Source organism: Pangasianodon hypophthalmus, chromosome 6 (genome assembly GCF_027358585.1).
Source record: "Pangasianodon hypophthalmus isolate fPanHyp1 chromosome 6, fPanHyp1.pri, whole genome shotgun sequence".
NCBI lineage: Eukaryota > Metazoa > Chordata > Actinopteri > Siluriformes > Pangasiidae > Pangasianodon > Pangasianodon hypophthalmus.
The window spans coordinates 21,585,899-21,612,522 of record NC_069715.1 but is presented as its reverse complement, the minus strand read 5'-3'; the positions used below and the strand labels follow the sequence as shown (position 1 = coordinate 21,612,522).

Below are 26,624 nucleotides of genomic sequence, written 5' to 3'. Positions count from 1 at the left end.
AGTCTGCTGTTACTGCACAAGTCCCTATGTACAGTAAGAGCTGATCCTACAGAAATGATATAATTAATGTAAATCTGATGTTCTGGCACTATAACAGTCAGTATAGCTGTTATAGAAAATGAATTAACATCTTCTGACCAATCAGATTTGAGAATTCAACAGCTCTGAATATGGATTAATATGACAAGTTACAGGTTTTCAACATGGTTTAATTTGGTCTAAATCACTTTGGCTACATTCATGTTAGAAGCTGCACAATTCTGATGTTTTGCTCAGATCAGATCTATATAGACAGTTAATATTTGTAAAGTGCCCCCTATTTATCTATCTAATGTGAATGCGCGAGTCCCCTGAAACACCCCACACACACACGTCTGTATTAATTTTGCACGGTTCACATGTTTCATGAACAACAAAAAAATTAATTTGAGACAACGCAAAGCGGAAGTGTGAGTAACTCAAGCCTGTGTCATATTCTTTTGCCGTGCTGCTGAAGACACTGCATAATGATGATATGTGTGTGTTGGAAAAAGCTACATGATTTCTGATCTGATTTTATGATCATCGCAACTAGATCCACATACGCATGTGACTCAAGTCTGATTTGAAAAGTTTGGATTTTTTCAACACACATAAAACTGAAAAACATACATACACTATATGGTCAATAGTTTCTGGACACCTGACCATTACACCTATGTGTAGTTCTTTGTATGCTGTAGTTTTACAATTTCCCTTCACTGGAACTAAGGGGCTCAAACCTGTGAGTACATGAAGACATGGTGTGCCAAGGTTGGAGTAGCAGTACTCAAGTGTCCTGCACAGAGCCCTGACCTCAACCCCACTGAACACCTTTAGGATGAACTGAAACACTGACTGCACCCCAGACCTCCTCACCCAACATCAGTGCCTGACCTCACTAATGCTCTTGTAGCTGAATGAGCACAAATCCCCACAGCCACGCTCCAAAATCTAGTGGAAAACCTTCCCAGAAGAATGGAGGTTATTATAACAGCAAAGGGGGACTGCATCTGGAATGAGAGGCTCAACAAGCATGTGTGTGTGACGGTCAGGTGTTCACATATAGATGGCCATATAGTGTAATTAAATGGAACCCTCCTTGCAAAAATATTGGCTCTTTGGCCTGCGCATCCAGAATACATCATACACTCTGCAGCACTTCAATTCTGTCCTTTGCCACCAATTCACATACTGCTCTGGTAGTTGGGTGGAACTGTCATTTGTGTCACTATCACTGTTTTCCCTGAGATGGAAACATACACTCACCTGCCACCTTAATAAGAACACCTGTACACCTGCTCATTTATGCAGTTATCCAACCATCAGCCAATCATGTGGCTGCAACACAGTGCATAAAATCATGCAGTTACAGGTCAAGAGCTTCAGTTAATCTTCACATCAAACATCAGACTGCAGAAAAAATGTGATCTCTGTGAATTTAACTGTGGCATGGTTGTTGGTACCAGATGGGCTGGTTTGAATATTTCAGAAACTGCTGATCTCCTGGGAATTTCACACACAGGACGCAAGAATGCTATCTCTCCATTACAGTACTAGATAGTAGACACTCTTGACAAAAAGCGTAGTCATGCAAACAGGTTAAATATACAAATTATTTTCATATACACAAATACCATGTTTGTTCTTATTCTAACTAATTAATAAAGAAAAAAAACACTAACTACATAAAAATAGACATTAGCAGGGGGGAATGTACCTTTTTTAAAAAATATATATATTTTTTTCACTCCCATTTTTTCGTCAGAGGGGGCGCTGTGACTCTAACCCGGAAGTTGGAATGAAAGTGGGAAAACCGGAAGAGTGGAAGCTGCGGGAATGCTTCCAAGCTGGCGTTCTTTTTTTTTTTTTTTTTAACACACCCATATTGTATAATCCCGCCTTTCTTTCTCTAACAGGCTATATCTGCTGCCCATCTAATAAACTCCTCGTACGTTGACAGTCGTAGCCAATAGTCATGTAGAAACTCAGTAATCTAATAACCAATCATAGCGCCGGGGGTGGGGTCGCCTGAATACGGGTGGGGAAACAAAAGAACACCTCTCGCCAGGGCTTCGACCATTTTCAGCGTTCAGTGGTTACAAGGCAGTCTGAATTTCTTCTTGCTTTTGCAAAGTTTGCAAGGAAATTGGAGAAAAGCGGTGAGTTAAAAGACAGAACTGAAGGACAGTGGTAGTATTGACAGTATTTGAGGAAGGGAGGTTGTGTGATAAAGAGCAGACAGAGGTGTAATTATTTGTGCTCAGAGAAGCAGAGCAGGAAATACCTTTTACAGTAAATCTGTTTCTCTGTCTTTCTTTTACCTCTTTCCATCAGTTCATGTGTAAAAAGATACAGCTGGATTAAAAATAAGACTTCTGTGTAAGTAGAATATGTCTTAAATAGGATACATTTAATAAATAATTTAATGCTTTGGGATCATAGGCTCATCTAGTGCTTCTAGTTTTATTAAAATAGATAATTAATGCAAAAAAGAATAGTGTCTTTTATTATTAAAATACTTTTTTTTCCTAAATTATTAATTATTATTTGTCCAGGTGTAATAAGATTTAAAAATCCACATCATGCCTCTTTTTTAAGACCTTTATTAATATACACAAATAGAGAATTTCTGTCTTTTTTTTTTTTTCTTAAATGCAATTTAATGAATATGTTTTATATAAAAATGTGTAAATGTGGAAAAAGAGGCAAAACAAGGCAGAAGAATGTTGTTTATTATTGTGTTTGGGTGAAATAACAGTTTGCTGCAGGCCTTACACACTCCTGTAAAGTGTGCACTTTTGGGTGTGGTTTAGGACTAAAAGTGTAAAGAAGGGGGAAAGAGTGTCATGATTATTGATTACTGTGCGAGGGAGTGTATTATATCTTTTAAATAAAGTTTACTTTAGATGTTAAAAAAAAAAAAAAAAAAAGTAAGAATGGCTGCATGCTTCCAGATGTTTTCACGTGCTTGTGTAAAGACCTGGGATTTGCTGATAAACGCTGATACAACACACACTGATATTCAGCATGCGGAATATTATTATCAAGGACACTGAAATATAAATCCTGTTCAGCACGAGCACACACACACACACACACACACACACACAGGCATCATTTTTGCTGAGATTTAATGCATGTCCATTTCAGAAGGCAAAATGAATCTGTAATGTCCATTTTAATGTCCTTTTTATCTAAAAATGAAAATCATGACTATTGCATAATTCATTAAAAAAAAATATCAGACTGAAGTGCTGCTCCAACTAGCAGCAAAGGAACAATTTTGTATATTTTAATATAATCATCTATGCAGAAGCAGTAAGAAATAAAACTTGTGCTGTTTTGTTTTGTTTTTTCTTAGCTGCACATTCGTGGTGATGACAGGATCTCTGTCAGAGATCCTGTCATCACCACGAAGATGATATTTTCCAATAACAGCACATGCTGAAGTGTTTTATTCCTTTTACACCACAGCTATTTGCCAGTACTAACAATTTTTCATTTATTAAAATATATATTTTATGTATTTGTTGTTACATTTAGGTACACATACATACACCAATCAGCCATAACATTAAAACCATCCACCTAATATTGTGTAGGTACCCCTTGTGCCAACAAAACACCTCTGACCCATCAGGGCATGGACTCCACAAGTAGCAGGAGATCCTTAAAGTCCTGTAGGTTGTGAGGTCGGGCCTCCATGGATCGGACTTGTTTGTCCAGCACATCCCACAGATGCTCGATCGGATTGAGATCTGGGGAATTTGGAGGCCAAGTCAACACCTTGAACACTTTGTCATGTTCTTTGTCAAGTTTTGCAGTGTAGCAGGGCGCATTATCCTGCTGAAAGAGGCCACTTCCATTAGGGAATGCCGTTGCCATGAAGGTGTGTACCTGGTCTGCAACAATGTTTAGGTAGGTTGTGCTTGTCAAACATCCACATGAATGCCAGGACACAAGGTTGCCCAGAGCATCACCCTCCTCTGCTGGCTTGCCTTCTTCCCATAGTGCGCCCTGGTGCCATCTATACCCCACAACGTTTTCAGCAGTTTGTGCTACAGTAGCTGGTCTGTGGGATCGGACCAGATGAATAACATTCAGACCCCACGCGCATCAGTGAGCCGTGGGCGCCCGTGACCCTGTCGCCAGTTCATCGGTTGCTCACTGGTTCTTGGACCACTTTTGATAGGTGGTAACCACTGCATACTGGGAACACCCCACAAGACCATGCGCTGACCCTTGCCAAAGTCACTCAGATCCTTATGCTTGGCCATTTTTCCTGCTTCGAACACATCAACTTTGAGAACTGACTGTTCACTTGCTGCCAAATATATCCCACCCCTTGTCAGGTGCCATTGTAATGAGATAATCAATGTTATTCACTTCACCTGTCAGTGGGTTTAACTTTTACATTTACATTTATGGCATTTGGCCCAGCGGTGGCAGCTTGGCAGTGCTAGAATCTGAACTCGTGACCTTGTAATCAGAAGTCCAACGTCTTAACCGCTCGGCTACCACTCTCCCAATGTTATGGCTGATTGGTGTATGTCATTAGTTCCTCTAATCACTTACATTATAGCAGTTATAAACATTCGTTTCCTCATCAAGGTCTTTTTATGTGTACTCTTGAAGTTAATATGTCAAAAAACTGCAGCTTGTCATGTTACTGTGAAACCTCAAAGCATAATGCTGTCAGTTCTGAAGATTTTCCCGTGTTGCAAGACTGTTACAAAGTGCTGACACTGGAGACTCCTTCCAAAAAAAATGCTTTCAAAATCACAGAAATCACTATATCATTGATTATACATAGCTACACGTGTGTTTTCCTCCTGTTTAACATTTTTATTGTTGACTGTTCACTGCACAGTCTGTTCAGGCCTCAACAGATTGACGTTTTTACGGTTTAGGATTATGACCCTGTTTAGATTTGGTCATTTAACATGTCTTATGTATCAGGTGTGTATCCAGATATGAGTTGTCTACTTAAAAAAAGGTGTAACTGCACTCTGGAAGCAATTAAAACATTTCCATCTGATCAGTCGAACCACTTCAGAAGGTCTGAGACACATTTTAGCAAGAGATGTTCTACAAGTGGCTCCATTTTACTTCCAGACCCGGCTTTCAATACTTTACATGCTCCAGGGTTGCCAGAGTTGTCACCTTTAGCACTGACCTTTCCAGAAACACCTGAATTCACAGTTGCATTGAACAATTACAAAACAAAGAATAACAGGAAGTTGGTGGTCAGTTGTTATGAGCTGATTTTTGTATTATCATATTACATGCAGGTATTGTTTTTCAGTCTGGTTGGCTGGAGACATTTGACGATGCAGGGGGTTTAAGTCTTCTCAAGATAACAAAACACATTACATGCCCAGTTTAAACTGGGTTATCGGTTTAAGAGTGTGAGTTAATTCTGGTTAATCCAGACATAAGCATGATTTCTGTTTGATTTGATTTGGAAGTACACTGATGTGTGGTGCAGTAGATTTGGAAGACTTACACATTGTACTAATTTGAGTACTATTATGCTCCAGCAGCTTGGAAACACATTTGAAAAACACTAATGTACTAAGTATGAAGTTTGATAGAATATGTAAAATGTTTGTTCAATGTTTGTTTGGTGTTTATTTCTTCCCATTTTTGCAATAGATACAATTCACTCTATGCAGTGGATGCAAATCTCTCACAATATATAATATATAGTGCTCTTATCCACTTGTGTGTGTGTGTGTGTCTCAGATGTGGAAAGCAGCAGCTGGTCGTTCCGTCTCCGTTACCGTTGACGACGGTCCCGATGACTGGGAGACGGATCCTGACTTTGAGGTGAGGAAGGATGACTTTCTCTTTTCTTTTCAGGGAGGAATAAAACATGACAGGCCGTGGTGTTATAGGAGAATAATTACTGACTGCGTGGTGCGATGCTGTTACCACCCCAAAGTTCATTATTTTCACGTCTCAGAGTGCTTCATTCCTCTTATACGGTTGGGGTCATAAGTATACATAGGCCTTGCAGAATCTGCAAAATGTTAATAATTAAAAAAAAAAAAAAAGAGGGATCATAAAAAATTGCATTTTGTTTATTTAGTACTGCTCTGAATAAGCGATTTCACATAACACATATTTACATGTAGTCCACAAGACTCAATAATATCTGGATTTATACAATTGAACCAGGTCAAAAGTTTACATACGCTTGATTCTTACTACAGTGTGTTGTTACCTGGATGTTCAACGATTGTTTTTATGTTTTGGGCTAATTGTTCATGAGTCTCTTATTTGTCCTGAGCAGTTAAACTAACAATTTACACAAATCATCTTGTTCTAAAGTTTACACCCCCCTGGGTCTTAATGTATCATGTTGCCTTCTTGAGCATCAGTGAATGTTTGCACCTTTTGTAATAGTTGTGTACGAGTCCCTCAGTTGTTCCTCAGTGTGAAAAGATGGAATGCAAAATCATATAGCCTCTGTTGGAAAGGGGTCAAATATGCAGAAGATGCTGGAAAAGCAAACAATGTGCAGGACCTGGAGGATTTTTCTGAAGAACAGTGGGCAGTTTAACTTCTCAGGACAAACAAGGGGCAACTATAAACAGTTGTTCCCTTACCTGCTTGTCTTTTTTTTCTTTTGAATTAAAAAAAAAAAAAAGCACAACTTGTGAGAAACTCCTCTGTCCTGAAGACATCCTTTCATAGAAGCATCACCATATTAACCGTTATCTTGTTAATCTGTTTATTATTAGCCTCAGATTAAGTAGAGTGTCCCTGTGAATGAGATGTTGCTATAGAAACAATATGCTGTTTGAACAAGCACATTAATATAAACCTGTTTATTCCATTGTAACATCTGGTGCCACACACACACACACTAGCATGTCAGTGTCATCACTGTGCAGAGAATAGGGCTGATAGACAGCAGAGCAACAGATGGGTAAATATATAGAAATAGTTTACCCAGTACACGCTTTATAACTCTGAATGTGGTGAGAATCATTCAAATGACTAAAAATAACTCGGGAAAGTCCTGCACGCTGGGGTGTGGACTGGCATGTCAGCGCTGTTGGCTAACACGGCTCACCTGACACTGCAGTGTGCTGTTATCTCCTGCATTCCTGTTTCATCATACCTAAAGCCCTGCAGTTAGCTTTCTAGTGTTATTATTATTATTTTCATTTCGAATAAATGACACTGGCTTACACATACCCAGTGCAATAAAAGCATATGTACCAAATTACAATACAAAACAAAACACATAACGGATTGTGTGCTGACAGAATGAATGATCTTCGTCAGTGTATATGCAGATAGCTTCACCAGACGCTTGCTTTTAATGTGGAACAAGGTCTCTCGTGTGTCTCAGTATACAGTGTGTGATAACAAGGTGTTAAATACACACACCTAACAGGCGTTAGAGTGCGCTTTAGTCAGTTCTCTAGCATGCTTTCCTTACGTGCCGAGGACAAGTTTGTGCGATAGGAATTCTGTGTTCACAGCTGACGATGGCTATAACCTGTGCTTAGACTTGTAGGTGTCCTGTGCTATCTGTATTGTAGCAGAAACAGCAGTATTTATAATCATGTGTTTAACCTTAAAAGTAGAACTAAAAGCCGCTTTCACTTTAGACGTGACACTTTATGTGCTGATCTGAAGCAAAGTGGCTCACACGACACACACACTGTAACCATAACAACACTCTGCAGTCCTAGCTAGTGTCAGCTAACTAACTAATTCAGTTTAATTTCTAGTTTCTGCTTGTCATCAATAATAAAGACTCTGGTGATGAGGACAAGTTGATATTTTTAGTGATATTGTAGTGGTGGAATATTGGCACGGAAATATTTCCAATTCGTAAATCACCGTATACCACAACACTTTCTCAATTGAGATAAATAATAAACAGATAAAAAAAAAAACGTTATTTAAGACTGGAGAGTCTCGGTTACATAAGCTGCATTTGTTTTTGTCTTATTAACGTCAAGAAAGAGAAAAGTGACTTTTTATAGCTGTCATAAGGTGAGTGATAACAGGAACTAACTTGTACCATTAAACTTAACTATAAACAAATAAAAAAGTATCATCACACACTGACTTATACAGGTTTATAAAACAAAAGAATAACTCCATATTTAAAATGAGAACTATATAACCATCTGAATCACTGCCCATGTGGAATTCTTGCTTTGAGAATCTCAAAGCTGTGAGAAGTCGAGTGACGCCAACCCATGTGCTGAGGAAGAAACTGCTTCTGGCTTCAAGATGGCCGCCATCGCTGCTTTTAGCTCTGCGATAACATTATTGCGAAAGCCAATGTGGAAATAATTATCATCAAATGCTGCATTGTGCAGCTGCAGATGAGTGTGGCAGACAGTGTCAGAACCCACATTAGCAAGCCTGAGATACTGAAGAGTGTGTTTGTGTGTATACGGGAGCTAGAGTGTGTGATAGTGGGCTCTCAGTCTGTAAGAAGAGAAAAGCCACTGACAAAAATGAAAAGCATGTAGTGATGTGATAGACTAAATGATGAAGCTATTTTGAGTGTTCAGAGGTTCCTTTTTCTAAAGCTGCACCACCCCAGTTCAGTGTGTGTTAGTTTCATATGTATGTATGTGTGTGTGTGTGTGTGTGTGTGTGTGTGTGTGTGTGTGTGTGTGTGTATATATATTTAAACACAGTTTATTTCTACAGTAATGCGAAGATTACTGTAGAAATAAATTGTTTGATTGCATATAAATTAAATGTAGTACATTTTATTAAGTACATTGTATTATATATCAATACACTGTAGAAGTCGTAGAAATTAATTTATAGAGTGACATAATAAATAGAGTGACATAATAAAGTGACATTTATTTAAATGATTATTTATAGCTTTGGGTGTGATGGACATGCTTTCTATGTTTCTAGTGTCCTTATTCCTGTAGACTCGTCTTTTTTTTTTTTTTTTTTTTTTTTAAATTTTTTTTTTTTTTTTTTTTTAAATTTTTGTGTTTTTCTTGTTGTGCAGAATGATGTGACTGAGAAAGAGCAGCGATGGGGAGCGAAAACAGTGGAGGGGTCCGGACATCAGGAGCACATCAAGTGAGTCAGAGTTATTATCGAAACAGATGTCACAGTTTTCATTTTTTTCCCCTGATGTCTCAGTGTTTTTTTTTTTTTTTTTTTTTTTTTTTTTTTTGTGAACATCAGTGATACAATTTTATATTTCATTAAAAACTAACACTATCTAAGTGTTGCGTAATCTATTATTTTTTTAAAACATCCCATATTTTTAATAGCAGTGTTACTTTTGTCATTTCCTTATATTTGCGGTGCATTTTTAAATAGCTCAGTGTGACTCTTTTTTTAAAAAAAAAAATCTTACACATTTTTATCAGTGTTCATTTTTAATGTTAATTTTTATTTGTTTTTATAACTGTTACATTTTTTATATCTCAGTGTTGCATTAAAATTACTATGTTACATTTTGTTTTAAATATCTATTATTTCAGTGTTACTTTTTAATATCTCAGTATTACATATTTTTGTTTTATTTTTAATATCTTAGTGTGACATTTTGGTTTGTAATATCTCATTGTTACATTTTAAATATCTGTATTAGTTTTAATTTCTGTTAATTGTTTATATCTGTGCTATATTGTTTTGTTACATTGCACTGATTGGACATTCGAGAAGACCTTCGTATCATATTGCTTAGAGACGTGAACAAACCTAGTCAGTATCAGGTGTTGGGCATTAACACAGATGAATCCACATGTGCGTTAGGTTTGTACACATGTGCAGCACTATCAGATAGATTTCAGTTCCGTGTGAGAGGATTTCATATCCCGTCGTTGCAGCTATGAGTATAATGAGTCTGAAGGAAATGCTGTTCATTCAATGAAGCATGTTAAGAATGTTAAATATTCAGTGTGTTTCTCCTGCTCCGTCAGCATCCACAAGCTGCGTGAGACGGTGTCGTCTGAGCACAGTGATCTGAAACAGCGTGAGCTGGAGAACATGCCCAAAGCCTCGCATGGCTACGGAGGGAAGTTTGGTGTTCAGGAGGACCGAATGGACAAGGTCAGAGCCATGTTTGTCTTTTCACTACCTTTTTTTCTCACTTACTGTCTTTTTTTCACTTCTAGTTTTCTTTTTTTAACACTGTTGTGAGGAGCTCATCAGCTTGCATCCAGATGCTGGGTGTTCGTTTGCAGGAGTAAGAAACTTAAACCAAATGGGAATTATATAATGACTAAAAATCTTGAAGTAATTGCCTGCTTAATTATTGTCAAGATAGCTGTGATAATACAGAGGGGAAAAACCAGGCCATTTATAAGTTACAGTTTTTATAAAATTGTGAGGCATGTAATTGTACATTCCTGGGGGAAAAAAAAATGGGCCAAGCCCAAAATGGCAAAGCTTTTAATGGTCTTAACAACAAATCACTGGTCAGGAAATTAGCAAGAATTAAACAAATAGATAAAGGAACTTGGTATGGGAAGCTTTACCCTTTAATTGCTTTTAATGTTTAAGCCTTGTGGCCGTTGATGGGATGCATCAGGTATGGCAGATAATGACTAATCTTCTAAGAAAAAAAACATCCCAGAAGATATTTTTTTTAAGATTTTTTAAGAAGACGACTCCACCATAGTAGGTGCATAGTTACAGAAGAGGGCACTGATACCACGGACTGGATGTAGCGTCCAAAAACCAAAAGAAGAGGGAAATCACAATTAATCACAAAACCATTCATCTGAAAACATGATGTGATACCATAGCTTACAAACACATTTCTATGCATCTACAGGTTGCACAACAAAGACCTTGTGGTAGATTATGATTGTAAATAAAGTGCACAATGCATAGAAAGTGTGCTTTTGTGATTTCAGCGGATTTCTATGAGGTTTATGCTTCACATGCGCAGTAAAACAGAGTAAAATAAGTGCATGTGATGCGGGTTTGACGTGCCTCTGACGGCACCAGTGTGAATTGAAATGGAATTAAATGAGGTTTTGACGCAGCACTTCACGCGACACGTGCTGTGTGAAACGTCATCACTACTTCTGTGTTCCATTTGGAAGGAGGCTGCCTAAGTAGCCAGGATTTGTGCTCTGGAGAAAAGTCTGTCCCATTCCCAAGGCAGCATAAAGACTTCTGAGGCTTCATAATTTGGACAGATTTGAAGGAGCACCACATGTGTCTTTTGTGTCCTCCACTAGGAAGGCAATCTCATAATTCTGTCACTCCATGGTGTCACTGGTATGTCGTCCACCCCTCTGATGTACAGCAGGGTCACACTGATTTGGCTGTAAATGGCTGCTGATGTGAGGTTTTTCTTTCCATCTCTCTGTGAAGCATGTCATATCAGCAGGGTCCTGGCTCACTTTCTTTTTCTTTATTTACTAATAAGGGGAGAATAGAAGTCTCTATGAAAATACCCCAAACACACACTCAGCATGGTAGTGGGAGATCAGAAGAGTGTGAATGTCCTGACACATCTTGTTTCAGTTGGCCAGTAGATGATAATTGGGGCCAGAGTGTGTGTAGTACAGACAGCAGATGGGGCATTGTGTCCTCTGATACCCACACGTATTCAGACATGAGGCGATTCCTACCGGGTAGAGTGCACAGTGACTGAAATTGGAAACACTTACTGAAGAAGAGGAAGTGTGCAATCTTCTGAAATGATGTGATCATTTGAAAAAAGGTGAAGTGTGCTTGAAGTTGTTTCCAGTCTACATCAGTCTCATCGCTTTGAAATAACCGGCAGCTATTTTACCATGATAAAAAAACCAGCAATAACAGACGAAGCTGCAGGTAAAAGTGCTGCAAAGTGGTGGTGCGGTGGTTATGGCTTTGGGACTATTCATCAGTAGGTTCTTAGTTCAAATCCCAGCCATGGTGGGGTCCTTTGAGCAAGACCCTTAATTGTATCCTGTCTCACTTTGGATAAAAGTGTCAAGCAAATCAGCAACTGTAAAAATGCTGAAAGCCTATAACCAGAAATTTGCATAAATCCAGAGTAATAATTATAATAATGGTGGTGGCCAGTGTCAGAAAAGGAAGTGTTACATTAATGCAATTACATTCCCTAAAAAATTACTGCTTTCATATATATTTCAATATAAAGCACTGAGAGCACCTTAACACATAGCTGTCTTTCATGTCATCAAGATATTAGGGTAAAAAATGAAACAGCTGCTTGGACATGTAACCTGAAATGTTAGTTTGGCATTTGCTCCATTCATTAATGTGAGTTTGGGCGGCGTTAAACGTCACACTGTAGCTCCTTTCACAAGGGTTTTTTTTTTTTTTTTGGACAAATTTGAAGGAGTATTGCTGTAAAGATCTTGTCCATGAGTTCTGTTTTTCAAATGAGAGCAACATAGCATTCATTGTTTGGCTAAAAGCACAAAAGCTACCACATTAACTCTGGGAAATGTATTGTCTGGCCCATAATTCCACTTAATGTTTCTTCATGTTTTGAATGTTCTGTTGCAGTCAGCTGTGGGTCACGAGTATCAGAGTAAACTGTCGAAGCACTGCTCCCAGACAGACACGTCTAAAGGCTTTGGGGGTAAATTTGGAGTTCAGAGTGACCGCGTGGATCAGGTACAAATTTACTTCTGCTTTCAATAATAAAATGTATTCAGTTTTTGTAATGCATTTTAAATAATGTCAGTAGGACACCATATATATAAAAAAAAATTTCAGTTGCTGTCATTTTATTCCATCTTGTTTGTGTGTTTTGGAATATGAAATATATATAATAAAAACTTTGATGTATGGTTAGGAAATACAGGACTGTGCAAAAGTCTTAGGCATCTAATTTTAAAAACAAATTATGTCTTAGATTATTTTATGACTTTATTTTATAACTTCTGCATTATTGAGGCAGTTTAAAAAAAACAAACAAAAAAAAACAATATTTTTCCAATAAAAAAAATTTAATGATACAAAAAAATGTTTGTGTGTCAGTAAAGAAGGTAACGTTACATAATAGAAAACCTTATCTGCAAAAACAGAAGTAAGTGCAACAGTCAAAGTCTCCAGACAGTAGACCTGTGGGAGATTCTCCAAGATGCTCAGAAAAACTTTGTTTAGTTATAACTATTTTTAATTAATTTTTAATCCTTCCGCCCTCAATCAGTCTGCTGTAGGGTTCGAGTATGCTGGGAAAACAGAGAAACATGCCTCTCAGAAAGGTGAGGCTCACTTCTTTCCTCTTTTCACTCATTTCCTGGAGTGTGTGAGAGCTTGTTGCACTGTTCAGCTTCATTTTTAGTGAATAGTCCTTCTCCTATACACACACGCGCGCGCACACATGCGCAAGCTTGCTTTTATGACTTACAGATAGGTGACAGATTAAAGGAAAATCCTACTTAAAATGTATTACTGAGCTGTTGGACCACTACAGCCGCTCTCTGGAACTGTACTGGAGGGATGAACACCATTCTTCCAAATGATATTCCCTGGTGTTTTATCCCAAATGATCATTTTCATACTCATTAAACCATTCAGTGAGCCCTCATGCCCTCATTTGTCATCCTGGAAGAGAGAACTCCCGTCAGGATAGAAATGTTTCCTCATAGGGTAAAGGAAAGCAGTCAGAAGAACTTTGCACTGGTTTGCATTGACACTTCGCTGGACTCAGACCATGCCAGCAAAAATAAATCCTCCTACAGCATATCAGAACCATCAGTTTTTTCCTTTAATTTGTCACCTGTCTGTAATTTGTGTAAGCAGCTTCTCTGCCTTAAAATCAGTATACTGTCCTCTTGCTCATGCGTTAAACATAATAATTAACTTCTTCATATAAGCAATTTGGTTACGAGAATCTGATTACTGCTACTCGGTGTTGTATATCAGAGCCATAGATAGCTGATGATGTCATTCTGTACACAGCAACACGTGGCCAATGCCTGCTATACAGGACCAGAAAATAAAGGATCATATATAGACCAAAATTAAACAGATTCCCAAGTAATGCATATACAACAAAACGCTGAGGTTATATTTCTTGTCATTCATCTGTGTAAAAAGGTAGCTGACGTTAGCTTGTGCATGTGTGTTATAGCGCTACCTGAAGAGACATAACTAAGCTAGTTTCCCAGTTTTTCATTATATCTATATACAGTATGTTCACTTGCTAGATTAGTCTGTTTATTTGACAATGTTAGGTTTGTTTAAGCAAGGAAGTCATATCGTTCAGTCGTATTGATTGTTGAAAATGTGTAAGTAATTAAGTTACAGTATATTATAGACAGGGATAGTAATATGTTTGGATTTTTTACATTTTAATTTTCACACCAATAAATGTTATCCACAGAACACAGAAAATATAGATAGATATCTAGATAACAAAAACATGAGTAAAAATCACTGCAAGTTTTTGGGGTACACGTACATGCAGTAAACTGTAAAGTAGTACTTGTACAGCTAAACTGGGGGTCCAGTTAGTGTGCGCTCTTTAGTAGTGTGAACTTTAATATACACTCACTGTCCACATTAGTTACACCTGCTCATTCATACAGATATCTGATCAGCTGAGACTTGGCCGCAGTGCATAAAATTGTGGAGACAGGGCAAGAGCTTTAGTTAATGTTGATATCAAACGTCAGAATGGGGAAAATATGTGATATCAGTGACTTTGAGCATGGCATGGTTGTTGTGGCAGATGGACTGGTTTGAAAATTTCAGAAAGTGCTGATCTGGGATTTTCACGCACTCTAGCCTTCACACAGAAATCATCCATCTAGGCATAAGCAATCAGACCTTGAGGTGCATGAGCTACAACAGCAGAAGAACACGTCAGGTTCCACTCCTGTCAGATAAGAACTGGAATCTAAGCCTACAGTGGGTACAGGCTCAGCAAAACGGGACACTTGACGATTGGAAAAACGTCCCCTGGTGTTTTTTGGTTTTTTTGGATCGGATGTTTTTTGTTTTATTCCATGTAAACTCTAGAATCACCGGAGATGAGCGGTTTCTGAAAAACTCAAACTCAGCCTCTCTGGCACAAATAACCATGCCACGGTCAACGTCACTGAGATAACAGATCCGATGTATAATGTAAAGTATAACTGAAGCTCTTGACCTGTACCTGCATGATTTAATGCTTTGTGCTGTTGCTGCCTGTTTGGCCTGTTGGATAATTACATGAATGTGGAGGTGTACAGGTGTTCCTAATAAAGTGCACAGTGAGTGTGTGTTGAAGTTCAGTCACAGAAACATGAGCTCAGTCGTGAGGTTTCCACCCAAATGCTATCCATTCAAGAACTGGCTACACAGAGAATAAGTGTGTGTGTGTGTGTGTGTGTGTGTGTGTGTGTGTGTGTGAATCTGTACGTTCTCTGACACTGTGTGATGAGCAGGTCCTCTTTTGATGATCATGTTAATTGTAATGGAAACAAGTGGTTGCGTTTGGAAGGAAACCTCCAAACGCACTTCTTCTGTCGGATCCCTGCAATGATTTATACTCTGCTTGCTGCTCTGTATAATTTCTGTTGCTTTTTTCCACAACTCCCGCGCACGCCATGATTGGCGTCCCAGATTACACCACTGGTTTTGGGGGTCGGTATGGTGTTCAGACTGATCGTGTGGACCAGAGTGCTGTAGGCTTTGATTATCAGGGAAGAACGGAGAAACACGAATCCCAGAAAGGTTTGTTTCCCGTGATCCTGTGATTTTTCCTGTTTTTTTTTTTATTATTATTATTATTATTTTAGTAGGTTCAGTATTTCAATATCTATTTTGTTTTTGTTGCTGTTTGATTATGCGTAAATTGCATGGTAAATTTGATAGTTGTCACGATTAGATCATTTAAATAACTAACGATTTCCTGAGACTGTAGCCTGCTGTATACATGCACACAGAGAACTCCGACTGGCATGAACAACATTCACTTAGATTTTATAGCTGTTTGCTTTACTCTCATTTCTGTATTTATTCATCTGCAGATTATTCTAAAGGATTTGGTGGGAAATACGGAGTGGAAACTGATAAAGTGGACAAAAGTGCTGTGGGCTTTGAGTATCAGGGCAAAACGGAGAAACACGAGTCACAGAAAGGTTTGTGATACACGTAACATCCCTAAACCCATTCTACACTACAGACCAAAAGTTTAAAAACAACACTAAGTACAATTTACTAACCACTGTCTGTGTATGAAAACTGTGTGTTTATGTGTAGAATCTGAAGTTGATTATTTTCCTATAACAGCATATCCCATATTGCGTTATTCTTCTTATACCATATACTTATATATTATTTGAAGAATGATTACAATTTTTATATTTTATTTATTAATTGAATAACATGTCATACTTCTTATGAGTCTATAGTTACTGTTAACACTTGCGTAGCTGTAGTTAACACTTGCGTAGCTGTAGTTGTTCATCTCAGCATGCATTTCAGCATATTGTCTCCCCTCTATATTTTATTACGCTTTTACGCTGTTTCTAATTTTCCTCACTGTTTAAAGCAATTCAGTTTTATTTGTATAGCGCTTTTAACAGTGAACATTGTCACAAAGGCAGCTTTACAGAAATATATAAATTCAGGATATAAATTTATTCGTAATAAGCAAGCCAGAGGTGACGGTGGAAAGGAAGAACTCCCTGAGACGAAATGAGGAAGAAACCTTGAGAGGAACCAGACTCTAAAGGGAACCCGTCCTCATCTGAGTGACACCGGATAGTGCGATTATAAATAAATCCCTTCTATACTTCTGTACTACATGGCCAAAAAGTACAACTGTGTAACCAGGAAATTCATTACAGGTTTAACATGAAGTCTATTTTGTTGAAGTTATCAACTGTTCACTGATGGAGACTTGAGTGCGAAACTGTTCATGGCAAGTGCAGTCCTAAAGCTATTATAGCAATTGTAGTCCAAAGCCATCTTCATGGTTTCTAAGTGGCACCATCCACAGTAATCTCATGTAACTTTAGGCTGTCTGTATGGGGCCATCCGCAGCAGCAGCGAGTGGTTTCCAAGTGATGAGAACTTCAACCAGAAGTAGGGCATCAGGCTGGATCAGGCAGGTCCGGAGAGCAGAAGGGGTCAGGATCACTGTATCTCAGGAGTAGCATGTGTAATGCGAGAGAGAGAGAGAGAGAGAGAGAAACACAGATTATTAGGTGTGCTTGTTGTCACACTAGACTGTACCTTAACCCTGAGGTAATTATGGTTATCCAATGACCTCCACCAGTCTCCATTTAATAATCCTGTTTCAGCTTTCTTCATCATTCAGTCATATGTTTGAAATATGTTTCATATGCATTCCAGACTATGTGAAGGGCTTTGGAGGAAAGTTTGGCGTGCAGACGGATCGTGTGGATAAATCCGCTCTTGGCTGGGACCATCAGGAGAAACTGCAGCTTCACGAGTCTCAGAAAGGTAACGCACACCTCCACTGGTTTATCTTTCTGAAAGAAAGGAAGTTGTACTGAAAGTGAGGATATGAAACATCAGTGAACATAGGGATGTGACTATGTGAGACATAAGCATGATTTTGTTTTTCCCTGCATTATGGTGTGAGTGAGAGTGAGAGAACCTTGCTGTAAGGTTGATGGCTCTTTACCACCACCTTTATGTCAAGATGGTGATACTTAGTCTGGTTTATCATCGTTAAAGAGCCAGAGCCTCTTGACTAGCCATATCAGCTTGGTTTTACCATAAAAAAAATTCCTTACTGTAAAATCCTCCACAGTTATTATTACTTTTATTTTGAAGATGTAATGGTTTGGCTTTTAGTTTGTTTTTTTTTTTGCTTTCTGATTTTGTGTCAGCTGCATGGTGAATTTGATAGTGATCATTAAATAAAAAACTATAAATATTTGTATGTCTTAAACTGAAGATGTAATGGAAATGTTTGGCTCTTAAATTAGGGAGAGAGAAAATAAACACTTTTCTTGAAAAGATTCACTGAATTCCTAAACAGCTCACAGTGGTTCACTAAAAATATAATATAATGTTGGTATGAATGTGCAGTGTATGCTGAATATATTAATGTGCTTTAAGGAATAAAACATGATATGACGTGCTGTGATAGGAAAATAATCAACCGCAGGGTGGTGTGAAGAGGAGGAGCCATTACCAGTCCAGAATTGTTATTTTCATATATGAACGTGTGTTTTATTCCACTTATAGCAGGCTAATTGGCCAGTAATACCACATTTTTATCAGCACATCTCTAATTTGAAGTGATTTCTAAGCCAGTATTAAACTGTACTCCACCAGATCATGTTCATTTGATTGCTTTGTGTGTAAATTGCTTGGTGCTTTAATGCTACTATTGACAGGGTGTCCTCAGGTCTTACATTTTATACAGTAAACATTCTAAATTGAAGGTTTTTAATTTTACAATAGAATTGACAGTGATGCTTTTTGAAAAGCATTTCACTTGCTGATACCTGAAGACACTCTGATGTAATATTAGTATTTATCTACACGCTTTAATGTTGGTGTTTCAGCTATCACCTGTGGTGTCCTCCTTGGGAATCGGGTTTCTTTGGCCTGTTCTGTGTCCTGTCTGTCTTGTCATCTTGCCGTGTGTCTACATGTGTGTGTCTTTACAGATTATAAGCGTGGGTTTGGAGGGAAATACGGGGTGGAGGTTGAGAAGCAGGATCAGTCCGCACTTGGCTTTGACCACAAAGAGAGTCTGGCTAAGCACGAGTCTCAAAAAGGCATAAGTCTCCGTCCTCTTTACTCCCCAACCCCTTCGCTCTGCTGTCTCTGTGCTGAGACACACCCACTTCGTTGTGCACGAATGTGCAGGCTTATGAATATTCCGCTTCTAAAAAAAACAAAAAAAACAAGCACCCTGATTTTGCTGAGTGACAGACGTCCCTGGTCAACAAGGGCACAGCTCAGGTTCAGATTGATCACATAATAGCAGCCTTGGTCAAATAACATGGCATGCACACGTTTCTTAATGTTAGGTTGATTTTAAATGATTTTAAGTAGACATGGTGAAATGGTTTAAGTCAGTGGTTCTCAAAGTGAGATCTGTGAAACATAGCTAAGGAGACCATGATACTTGGATCTGAAAATTTCTGGCAAAGTGTTCTGTCTATAGAGAGGTATAAAAAGGAATAAAAAGTATATGGTGCTTATAAATAACCCGAATATTATTGTACATATTTAAATAATGCGTGTAATATTTAAAGAGATGGATTATGTACATAAAGTATATCTGTACTGAGGTTGTGGATTTCTTTTCATTCATTCATTCATTCATTCATTCATTCGTTGGTTTGTTCACAGTTTAAGGGGTCCCTGGCTGCCAAAAGTTTGAGAACCACTCGCTACTAAACATAACTTATCTGGTTAATGCTGATTGCAGCATTGCTCCCAAGCAGTTTTTTAGTTCTTGTGCCCAAGTTTGCGATTGGTTTATCAAGTGTAACTTGAGCTATGCCCTTATCGACACACACTCAGCATTAGGATGTGCTCTGTAAGACCCCTGTGCTCCAATGTTACTGATTCTCCTGTGTGCATGCTCAGCCTCAGACCTGTGGAAACACGCAATATGCACACATTACACACACCATCCACACTGTCTGTTGCTTAGCTTAGAGCAACACTCGGCCCTGTATGACTGCTGCAGAACGTGTCGATGATGAACATGGCTGCTGAGAATGACGGTCTCCTCATGCTCCTGTGCGCGCTGCTCTTCCTTTTCTTTCCCCGATGCTTCTCCGCATCACTCACAAGCTTCCTTATTCTCACAGGGATCCTGTGATGACTCTGCGCTTCAATTTACTGATGATTTTTTTTCCCCCCTCTAGATTACTCCAAAGGGTTTGGAGGGAAATATGGAGTGCAGAAGGACCGAATGGACAAGGTAAATCCTGCGCTTATAATCTACTTCTAAAATAAATATACAGTACCTTAGCTATGAGTTGATGAGTTGGTTGAAATGTTTGTGCGTGTGTGTGCGTGTGTGTGTGTGTGCGCGCATGTGTGTTTTATAGAGTGCAGGAACGTTTGAGGATGTTGAGAAACCCACTGCTGCTTACCAGAAGACCAAACCAGTTGAAGCAGGTAAGAGCATTTGAACCACTTCTGTAGTTTTGTGCAGTCTGTGTGTGTGTATGTCCTCACACGTGTTTTTTTTTTTTTTTTTTTTCCCCACACACCTGCAGTTATTTCTGTTTGTACCCATCTGCGATAGTTTCTAATGAACGTACTTTGTGCTATTTCCCAAAAATATGTGTAGTGGCCTGGGAAATGGTGAAATTTTGAACTTGTCTACTGCATTTCTATTTCCTGACTGAAGTACATTCTAATCACAGTTAAAGCCACACAGAAGCATCGCAGACATTTTGACAGCTGTTTTTTTTTTTATTTTATTTTTTATTTAACTTTATTGAGCCCATTTTGCTAGCAACATAGCTATCAACTAGCAACTTGAACAAAATGTGACATTCACAGTGTGAGAAAATCACACTTAGCTAGATTTATAAATTTATTTGTTTGTTTTTAAGATATGGTGAACCTGTAGTACATTTTGTTTACAATATTAAACCTCTGTTGGTAGCAATTTTAGATTATTTAGTTTTATACAGACAAAAATTGCACATTGTTTTGCATTGTTGATGATTCAGAAATAAAAAAAGGAGTCTCAGTTCAGTCATAATTTTTCATCATTCAAATTTTGTTCAAAATATTCTGAGAATTGAATTGTGAAGCCAGTATCACGAATCGAATCGTGACCCGAGTGTATTGTTACACCCCTACTGACACTATTTATAAACGTGTTTGTGCCTTAGAAATGATTAGATCCACAGATTTAAGTTACTAAGCCAATAACTAAAAAAATTAAAGAGAATGCTAAATCAATAGGGAATAAATTATGTATAGTACATAGGTAATGCTAAAATAACTAATCAGTATTTTTAATAATTAGCCAACAGTCACAATAAAAAAAAAAAAACACTTGATGTTGGAGCACAGCCACTCATCATTCAGAGATGTTAGACACTGCTAAAGAAATTAAGAGCTTTAAAAATCCTATCAAAGGCTTGAAGTCAATATTAAACGGCACAAAATAAAGAAGGCATGTAGCATTCTGGTTTGTGTATCGTCATCCTCTTAGAGTGTAAATATGCGACTGGTTTCAGCAGGCAGAGGAACAGGAAGCATTAAGGCTCGTTTTGAGAATCTGGCCAAGCAGAACGAGGAAGAGGACAAGAAACGGGCGCAGGAGGAGAGAGCCAGACGACAAGCCAAGGAGAAGCAGGAGCAAGAGGAAGCTCGCAGAAAGGCAGAGGTGTGTGTGTGTGTATGCGTGTGTGTGTGTATATGTACGTGTGTGATCAAATGCATATTGTTTTTCCTGATTAGATTGGATTTAGTGTTTCAACCAAATAAAGTTATTATTAGCATTTCTTAATTCACGAACCAAAGATTCACTTATACCTATTCCTTGGTTATATTTTCAGATTTTAGAGTATTTAATTTGACGTCATTTAAACAAAAAAAAGTTAGGGTGATCTAAGGTGTTCTTTTAAGTGTGTGTGTGTGCGTGCGTGTGTGTGCTGATCCTACATGTCTAAGCATGTGATCCCTGGTTCACTTTAGGAGAGCACCAAAGCTAAAGAGCCTTCCCCTGAGCCCAGCCCCACCACCACCACTCAGACCTACCAGGTAACTCTTTAAAAGTGTAAAACTTTACTACTTCATTACATTCAGTTAGTCTGATTTAGGCTTCTTGGTTTAAGCTACTACTCCTAGAACGCACCAAGCGCGCAATTTAGCCGATCCACCTACCGATTGTGAGGCGGTAGTGCTACCCGCTGTACCACTGTCACACCCAGTACTCCACATGTTTCTGTTAAACATTGCGTGTACTTTCTGATAAGCACTTGTTGATGTGTGATTGCTCTGTTTTCACCCAGTATGAGATTCCTGATACACACGAGAAGACGGAGGAGACCAAGGAGCACGTGTATGAGGTAGAGCCGAGCACAGAGCATGAGGACCTCTACCTGAATCCAGATCAGGATGATCAGTACCAGGCTGCAGGTAACATGTCTGCAAACCCAATCAGGACACAGCGTTGTGGAGAGAAACTCATGATCCATCAGAAATTAGAATTAGAACCACATTTATTACCAAGTACCGTGGGTTTACACGTACAAGGAATTTGTCTTGGTGTACTGGTGCTTAGTGTAACAGTAAAATACAAGAAATAAAAAGAATTTTAATAAGGTAAACAACTATGAGCATAAATATAGAAATATTCAATTTTTTTGGGAAAAAAAAAAAGGCGCATCACAAATTTATTTGACTATCCACTAACATTTCTGAAATTTTATCTGCGAAATTGTGATGTGTTGAATTTGTGGATTAAGATTATATACTGCTTTGAGACTTTCCTTATTCCTCTATTCCTTTCTTTTTTATTTTGAAACGCCTGAATTGCAGTCAATCTACGAACAACTAGCTTGCCAACATTAGTTCGTAATTGCCGGCAAGCTACAGAGCCGCTAGTTGCCTTAGCAACGATTACACCTTCACTAGCATTAACTTATTATCCAAAAATACTTTAAAAATAATTTTATCTAATGCTATGAAAAGATCAATCAATTGCTTAGTAAATTGTTTAGCTGTATTTTACTTGCTGTAGTTTGTAATGTTTTTGGCCTCCAGTCAGCAATTGGTTTACAGTGTGTGTGTGTGTGTGTCAGGAAGTTTTAATTGTTATATAAATTAATTAATATGTTTGTGTGTGTTTGTGCATCTAGAAACTCAGTCTTATGATTATGGTGAGGACCTGGGAGTGACTGCCGTGGCTCTGTATGATTATCAAGCCAGTAAGTGAAACAATAGACAATCTTTTTTTTTTTTTTTTTTTTTTTGCATCTTTGGTCCTAAATACATACTAGCACATAAATATAATGTTTTTCTGCAGGCATTTAATTAAACAAAGCTAATGGCTAATGCCAGCCTCTCATCTACACCCAGGTCTTGTATTCTTGCATCAAGTGACATCCATAAGCTACAGAATCTCATTTTCAAAGAAGTTATGTTACTACATTCTCTTTTCTGATAACAATACTGAAATCTTGAGTATTGTCCAGAGCCATCAACATGCCTACTGCTTTTTTCCTCAAATAAACATTTTCAAAAAACAAAAAAAAAGAAAAACAAAACATAAATATCACAGTGCACATGTGTGCAAAATTACAGCCTCGCTGCTGTTATGGTAATGATCCATAATGCAGAATGAACTTCTTTCCTGAAACTTTTCAGCCATCTGCAAAAAAAAAAAAAATCGGCCATCCCAAATATTACATTTCTTTTGTTACACAAAAATTTTTTTACATTACTATTACATTTGTTTCTCAGTTTAAGTTATTGTATTGTCACAATACCATAAACTGCTTTTGGATTATGTTTATATCTGTATATTTTATATAGCTTAAAGCAGAGATTATGATGTGTCCTGTAATTTACAACATGCTTTCATATCACACTGCTGTGAATAAAACTTGTCACAGCTTTGAGGATCCTTAAGCCCTTATGTCTTCTCTCTAGAAATGCATACACAATAGGCCAAAAAAAAATTCTGTTCCTACTAGCGATATTAGATAACACAGTCACACATTGCACATATCACTTAAATTTCCCTTCTGGGATTAATGAAGTGTTATGAGAAGTATGTTAGTCTAAAAGAAGCACTTTAAAATCTACAGTAAAATCACTTCCTTTTTAGCATGTATATAGTGGGAAACACTTGCTAGTAGCTAAACACTGGCATTTTACACATAGCAAGTCTAACCATGCTTCAAGAATGGAAGTTAAGATTAACCCGATCTGAGTCTGATCACACATAACATAATCAATCCCAGTCCACTAAAGCAGTAACAGCTATGATCCTGATGCATATGCAGTGTGTAAGCCACTTAGAGGGTTATAAATTAACAGACACATACTGATGTGTGTGTATTTAATTGTGTATTAGTGTATTCTGTAAATTTTAAAGCAAACTACTCGGGTTTATACATCAGTATGTGTGTTCATTTACAGAGAACATTATTAGTGTACTTTTGGTCACATTTCTTACCTCCATCATTATTTTCCAATGCGACTGCAGACACGTTGATGACTTCAGATCGGTTTAAAACCCGCACCGTCACCGCTGATAACCGAGCAAATGTCGTTTTCACGCTCAAGTTTACTGTCGCTATGGGAAGTGGAGGACAGTGTGACATTTAAATCTCCACAGATGCCTGACACAACAGTCCACCAATTGCAGTCCGGTTTTCATTTGTGTGTTATATGTTTTACAGTTTAACATCCCAAAAACAGATTTACGTCATCTTTGTACGCTATTTCTCATCCCCAAGATGAGGGGACAGCGATATTGCGAAACCCCGGCTACTGTTGTTATCTCTTTGTCACTTAACGTTACATTGCGATACAAGGAAGGTGACAATCAAGGCTAGATTTGTTACAGTATCTGATATACAGTCCAGGATTTTATCACATTCCCTGCTGAGCTGTGACCTTAAAGTGCATGAGGTCAAAAAATGGTTGATGTTTTCTGCTGCAGCTGCTGCAAAAAAAAACAAAAAAAAAAAACGTTAATGCTTCCCTTAACATTACACGTTAATTTTACACTGGTCATTGAGGGGGAAAAAATGCCTTATTTGAAAGCAGCCTTAAGGACACAATGTTAGACACCTAACACATCACACATCTTGGCTGATTAACTACATTTGACACAAGGGTAACATTTTTTTTTTTTTTTTTTTACATTAAGATATTTCCATAACTGCATATCGAAATTTGTGTTTTTTTATTTTATTTTTATAGCCGGTGATGACGAGATCTCCTTCGACCCCGATGACATCATCACCAACATTGAGATGATTGATGAGGGCTGGTGGAGGGGCGTGTGCAGAGGGGCTTACGGACTTTTCCCAGCCAATTACGTTGAAGTCCGGCAGTAAGCCCTGCCCATTGGCCACGCCCATCTCCCTGGAGGAGAGGGGATCTGCTTTGCACATCTGTCCATTTGTATCCCTTCATTTTCCTTCGCCTCTTTGCAATGCTTTAGGCATTCTCAGGTCTTTCTTCTCTCTTCCTGCTTCATCCCTTCCCATTTCTTTGCCCCAGAATAAGCCCTGCTGTATAACTATTCCTGAGCAAAATCTTCCTTCATTATCACACTTTCCTCTCCTCTTTGTTCCTGTAACATTTAAAAATAGTGTAGTCCATGATGGCACCAACATGCAACATAAGTGATCTACTGAGATAAAAATCTTGGCTTTGGGTTTTATTGATTGTGTACATGAAAGTGTAATGCAAGCATGTGAAGAGGCTATGACTTCTAACAGGTGGTGTATTTTGCAAGGGTTGGTGGGAGATTTGGTGTGATCAACCAAAAAAATGATGCTTTACTTGCATGTATTGGAAAGGGAATGCTGTACATTTTTTGGTGGAGAGGCAAATGTATGGATTTGAATGTCTGTCAAAAGTACTTGTACATTAATGCAATCCAAAATCGTAAAAATCATGATAATTATTTACACTTTTCATGGGTTTGTACTTTATAGATTTGCGCACATTGCCACATTGCATATGTAGTTTTGCTGGTTTAGAGCTGCAACTTGTACATTGTGGTGTTTCAGCTCTTCTCTCTGCTTTCATCTCTCTGTTTTCAGAGTACAATAACAGCTGAACATTTACAGATCTAATTATGAAATTGCAATTACAAAAATGTTATCTTTACATTGATAAAATACCAGCCAAAATGACTGGTATTATATTTCATTTAAATGCCATTGCATAGTCTGAGACACTCTGCAAATCCTTTCGCACAAAGTGAATCTGTAGCTTCTTATCTTGACATGTTCGGCATTGGCAACACTAATAGAAAATAAATAAATAATTGTATAATGTGACCAAAAATATAACGCTAAAATATACTATAACTTACTGGCATGCAATAACCAAACTGCTACCAGCTGAGTTCATTCCATTTGTTATTTTGTTTTGTGAAATGTGGAGTGAGTCTGAGCAGGAGGAGAAATGTAGATAAGATCTCTTTATGTGCGTCCTGGGCATGCAGTGTTTACGTCTTTTGTCCTTGTCGATGTACTTGTGGTTTATAACTCAGAGCCACTGCATTGCTTTCTTCCTGACCAACACAATGTTGAGAGGTATTATGTCTGAGTCTGCTGGATTGAGTGCACTTTTGGTTTGGAGTTGGCCTAATAATGGCTGTGTCCCAAAAGTGAAACCTGAACAGAATAATGACCATCAAGATCTCTTGGTGTAACAAGTTCTAGCATTTGGGACATAGCTGACATCCTAAAGATAAGTACGCGTGAATTCCAGTGTTTGGAACAGAGCTGATATATATATTGATCTTATCTGATGATATGTAACAAATCCATTCTGGTGCAGTGGGATTTTAATTCATTAATGATGCATCCATGGCTAAGTAGCAGCAGCTAATCTTTTGGGTTTGGGGTTTTATAAAAGTGACCTTCTCAGATCTGTTATTTTTATTTGTATCTTGCTGGCTTACCTATCATTACATGCCTTTTTTTTGTATGAAATGAAATTTCAATTAATAAAACATGGATAGTTGAAATACA

The 26,624-nt window shown here is 38.0% G+C and overlaps 1 protein-coding gene across 4 annotated transcripts; it reads left to right on the top strand.

The window, feature by feature from the left end:
- The first annotated feature begins 2,037 nt into the window (after nt 1-2,037).
- Nucleotides 2,038-26,624, top strand: LOC113526680 (src substrate protein p85). Of its 4 annotated transcripts, none has more exons than XM_034305499.2 (17): nt 2,038-2,180; nt 5,767-5,850; nt 9,029-9,102; nt 9,954-10,083; nt 12,505-12,615; nt 13,154-13,208; nt 15,556-15,666; nt 15,963-16,073; nt 17,293-17,403; nt 18,585-18,695; nt 19,800-19,855; nt 19,986-20,055; nt 21,138-21,283; nt 21,595-21,660; nt 21,912-22,038; nt 22,761-22,829; nt 24,835-26,624. In XM_034305499.2, the coding sequence occupies exons 2-17, from the start codon at nt 5,767-5,769 to the stop codon at nt 24,969-24,971; spliced, it is 1,569 nt and encodes a 522-aa protein (XP_034161390.1). In that variant the 5' UTR covers nt 2,038-2,180; the 3' UTR covers nt 24,972-26,624. The 4 variants fall into 4 exon arrangements, with proteins under 4 accessions (XP_034161390.1, XP_034161389.1, XP_034161392.1 ...); XM_034305498.2 differs by having other exon boundaries at nt 21,135-21,283; XM_034305501.2 differs by lacking the exon at nt 18,585-18,695 and having other exon boundaries at nt 2,039-2,180.

What these genes read in the sequence shown, in the direction of transcription:
- LOC113526680 (XM_034305498.2), top strand. Translation starts at nt 5,767, where the DNA reads ATGTGGAAAGCAGCAGCTGGTCGTTCCGTCTCCGTTACCGTTGACGAC. An exon ending in GAAACACGAGTCACAGAAAG is followed by an intron (nt 16,074 to 17,292) that starts GTTTGTGATACA and finishes TATGCATTCCAG; the next exon opens with ACTATGTGAAGGGCTTTGGA. An exon ending in TGATCAGTACCAGGCTGCAG is followed by an intron (nt 22,039 to 22,760) that starts GTAACATGTCTG and finishes TTGTGCATCTAG; the next exon opens with AAACTCAGTCTTATGATTAT.